This window comes from Cyprinodon variegatus, unplaced genomic scaffold, assembly GCF_000732505.1.
Source record: "Cyprinodon variegatus isolate N-32 unplaced genomic scaffold, C_variegatus-1.0 Scaffold203, whole genome shotgun sequence".
Classification (NCBI taxonomy): Eukaryota; Metazoa; Chordata; class Actinopteri; order Cyprinodontiformes; family Cyprinodontidae; genus Cyprinodon; species Cyprinodon variegatus.
In genome coordinates, this window is record NW_015150656.1 from 315,580 (window position 1) to 318,992 (window position 3,413).

At 37.3% G+C, this 3,413-nt stretch overlaps 1 protein-coding gene across 1 annotated transcript in view; it reads left to right on the forward strand.

The window, feature by feature from the left end:
* The first annotated feature begins 461 nt into the window (after positions 1-461).
* ppp6c (protein phosphatase 6, catalytic subunit) overlaps positions 462-3,413 on the forward strand; it is a 9,920-nt gene continuing 6,968 nt past the window's right edge. Inside the window, exon 1 of the mRNA XM_015379901.1 lies at positions 462-579. Within this exon, the coding sequence (XP_015235387.1) occupies positions 505-579 (75 nt within the window). The 5' untranslated portion in view covers positions 462-504. The remainder of the gene's footprint in view (positions 580-3,413) is intronic.

Below are 3,413 nucleotides of genomic sequence, written 5' to 3' on the forward strand. Positions count from 1 at the left end.
TTTTTATTTTTACATTATTATATCTCATTATTACATGAAGTTTTTACAGCAGAAGATAATCTACAAAATACATGTAAAAGGATCTTGAGCATAATTTGTGTGCTGCTTTCCAAATACTAAATAAATTAAAAGCGTTGCATTCAAAAAAAAAAAAAAAAAAAATAGAAAAATGAAAAACAATCTACTGGACTTGGTTTGTAAGTTTTTGGAATGACTATGACCTGGATGACTGAGAACCTTCACAAGCATTGTTCCCTATTCAAAATGAATTTCGGATTAATCAATTTCTTTAAGGTATCTTTAACCTTTTGCTGATTTTTTCTTCTGGTATTTTATTAAATAATTAGCAGGATTATTCCAGTTGAACTTTGCCAAACTGTAAGCCCCTGATTGACTCATGTGCAGTTTGTTCAGGCTGACGTTAGATGGCGCCAGAGGGTAAACCAATAGGATCTGCGCCGGAGCGTCACAGGAAGCGCGAAGGAGTGAACTATTCGCGCTACAATGGCGCCGCTAGATTTGGATAAATACGCGGAGATTGCCAAACAGTGTAAATATCTCCCAGAAAACGACCTCAAGGTAAATGAGAAGTTTGTTTTTTAACCAGATTAGTGTTTAGCAGTGAATGGCATGCATTGTCTGTGGTTATGAAGGTGATGTTAGCTTGCTGTAGCTGTCGATGCTAAGCTGCTCTTTAGGGACAGGAAGCCAGAACTGAACAGTTTATGTTTGAGCAGCACTGAGTCAGTCGGTATAAAGCTGGGATCAGACACAGCTGGTATTAAATCACCAAATCATGCTAGCAGCACCATTTTAGGTCTAAAGCGATAGTTTTGCTATCATACTGGTCCAGTAATGATAATCCCACCCATTAGCCCACCTGTTATTGTCCTATTTTTAGTAGTAGAGAAAGTCACAAGACTCAATAGTGATCCCCGTTACTTTGACTGGGCCAGTCTGACACAAATGTACTGGTTATATATATACAGTTGCTGTCCTGCTAAAGTGTTAGTCTCCTCTCCTCTGCTGTGTTAAACCTTCTAGAGCCTCTGACAGGTTTTTGTTCCAGGATTGGTCTGTTTTTATCTCCATTCAGCTTCCTTTTAAAGCCTATCCAGCCTCCTTGTTCCTCCAGGAGAAGGAATGTCTATTTAAGGTGTAAAAGGACCACAAATACATTTTTTTAAGGGTGAAACCTGAATCCTGGGTTTTTGTTTATTCTGACCTTAATTCAATTCATTCAGTTTATTTCTATAGCGCTAATTCACAACACACGTCATCTTAAGGCACTTTACAGTTCACCAGATCATCCAGTCAAATTGATTCAAAGTTTTCTATCTAAGGAAAACCAGTTGATTGCATCGACTCATTGACTCAAAGGCAATCCCTCACACTAAGCATGCTTGTAGCGACAGTGGAGAGGAAAAACTCCCTTTTAACAGGAAGAAACCTCCAGCAGAACCAGGCTCAGTGTGAGCGGCCATCTGGCTGACTGGGGTTCAAGGAGACAAAAGCAGAGACACAAAAAGAAGCAGAGATAGAAAAGACAACTGTCCATCAGCTCCACAGGCGGCCCCGTCCAGGAAACACACAGCCAGGTAGACCAGCTCCGAGCCAGCTCCCATGTCAGAGGATGAAGAGAGCACATCCAGCCAGTCACAGTCAGGGAAACAGGACTACACTGGAAAACAGGCTGATCTCCGACATCTATAAACTAAGGTGTTGATGGCAGCAGCACAGCTGATATTTCTCTCCAGGATGGAGTCACAGCCAAACAGGAACAGACCAGATGAAGCTACTATGAGAAAAAGCAGAGAGAGCAGAACGAGATTGAACTAACAGATTCTTCATATTTGGAGAATAGAGATAACATAACACCATCATCTCATGCTCCCTCATTATTCTGGCAAACTATGAGGATTACATCTTATATTTCTCTCACCAATGGTGCAACTTTAGTTAAACGATAAAACAAGAAGTGATTTGCAAAGGTTCATGACTGACTTAGTTGGTTTTTCTAATAGAAATAATTCCTCCAGATAAACGCTGCCATCAGTTATTTATGGATGTTCACGCTACAGGCCAGATTTAGTAACAGTATGCGATGAAGGAAACTATGACAGCACAGCTAACAGCTCATTTTGTCCATGATTGTCAGCATTTAATGACTGAAATAGAAAGAAAGCTCATTTAAAAACATTGTGAAGGATTTTTACTTGTCGCACTCTGCAGGTCCAATGGCAAAATATTCTTATCCCTGTTTCAGAGTGTAGGCTTTAATAATAGCCAGACTTTTAAATTTTAAAATTTCAATTTCTTGTTGCTAAAATTAATTAGAGTATTTAGTCCAACATTAAATAAAAAGTTTGATTTGTAGGTTTAGACCTTTAAAAGGTAAGGAGGAGGATTGAGAGCTGTGGCCTCCATCGAGCCTGGCGCACTGATAGATGGACTTTCTCTTTTTTTAGCATGTGGTTTCCACAGTAATTTCTTTATTTTTTTATATTCAAGTTTTTCTTAATCTTAGAAAGTAACATTGCTAGGGCTTCAAATTATGATTATTTTGGTAATAGATAAATCTGTCGGATTTTTTTGTTTGTTTGTTATTTATCACTGTATTGCAAAATGGTACCTTTAAAGGTAACACTCACAAATTTTGCCACACAGTTCTATGTAGGACATATTCACAGGATTAAAAAGGTTTTTCATGCTAAATGTAAATAATATATTTAGAAATATTTTACAATTATGACATAATTAATGGGGTTTTCCCGATAGGACCTTTTCATCTCTGATATCCGATACTGCAGCCTGAGTATTGACTGATATCCATTCTGACCCAATCCGACCCCAACACAAATCACACAAACTTTTATTACTTATTTTGGAGTTTGAAATGTAAGATGAGGCTTGATAAAGTGATATAACTCAAACAGAATAATAGTCCAAAACATTCGGTATGAAAACATTAACCGATGTATTACATTAGCTTTAAACAGAAGCAGAGTGTTTCTATAATCTTGCGTTAGACGCAGTCCGATATTTTCCAGTATTAGTTTTTTTTGGGGGGAGGGGGACCAATAACAATATATTAATCTCTTTAATATTTATTGCTCTGAGTGGGTTGCTGTTTCAGCTAATGGTTTAGGCCTTAGAATTTTTAGACTCGAGTTAAAATTATCTGACGATTCTTTCAGTATTGGATTAATCACATCTTATTTTTTCAGACCTAAACAATGCGCAAGTTTGGATAAAGATGGGTAAAATAGCACATTCAAACTGACACATGATGAAGTGTTGAGCTGTTGTGTAAATTCATTAAACTTTTGACTGACTGATATTCTTGTGTATCATCTCTGCTCTATTAAGTTTGACTAGTTAAAAACGATCTAGAAATAACTAAAAATGTCTTA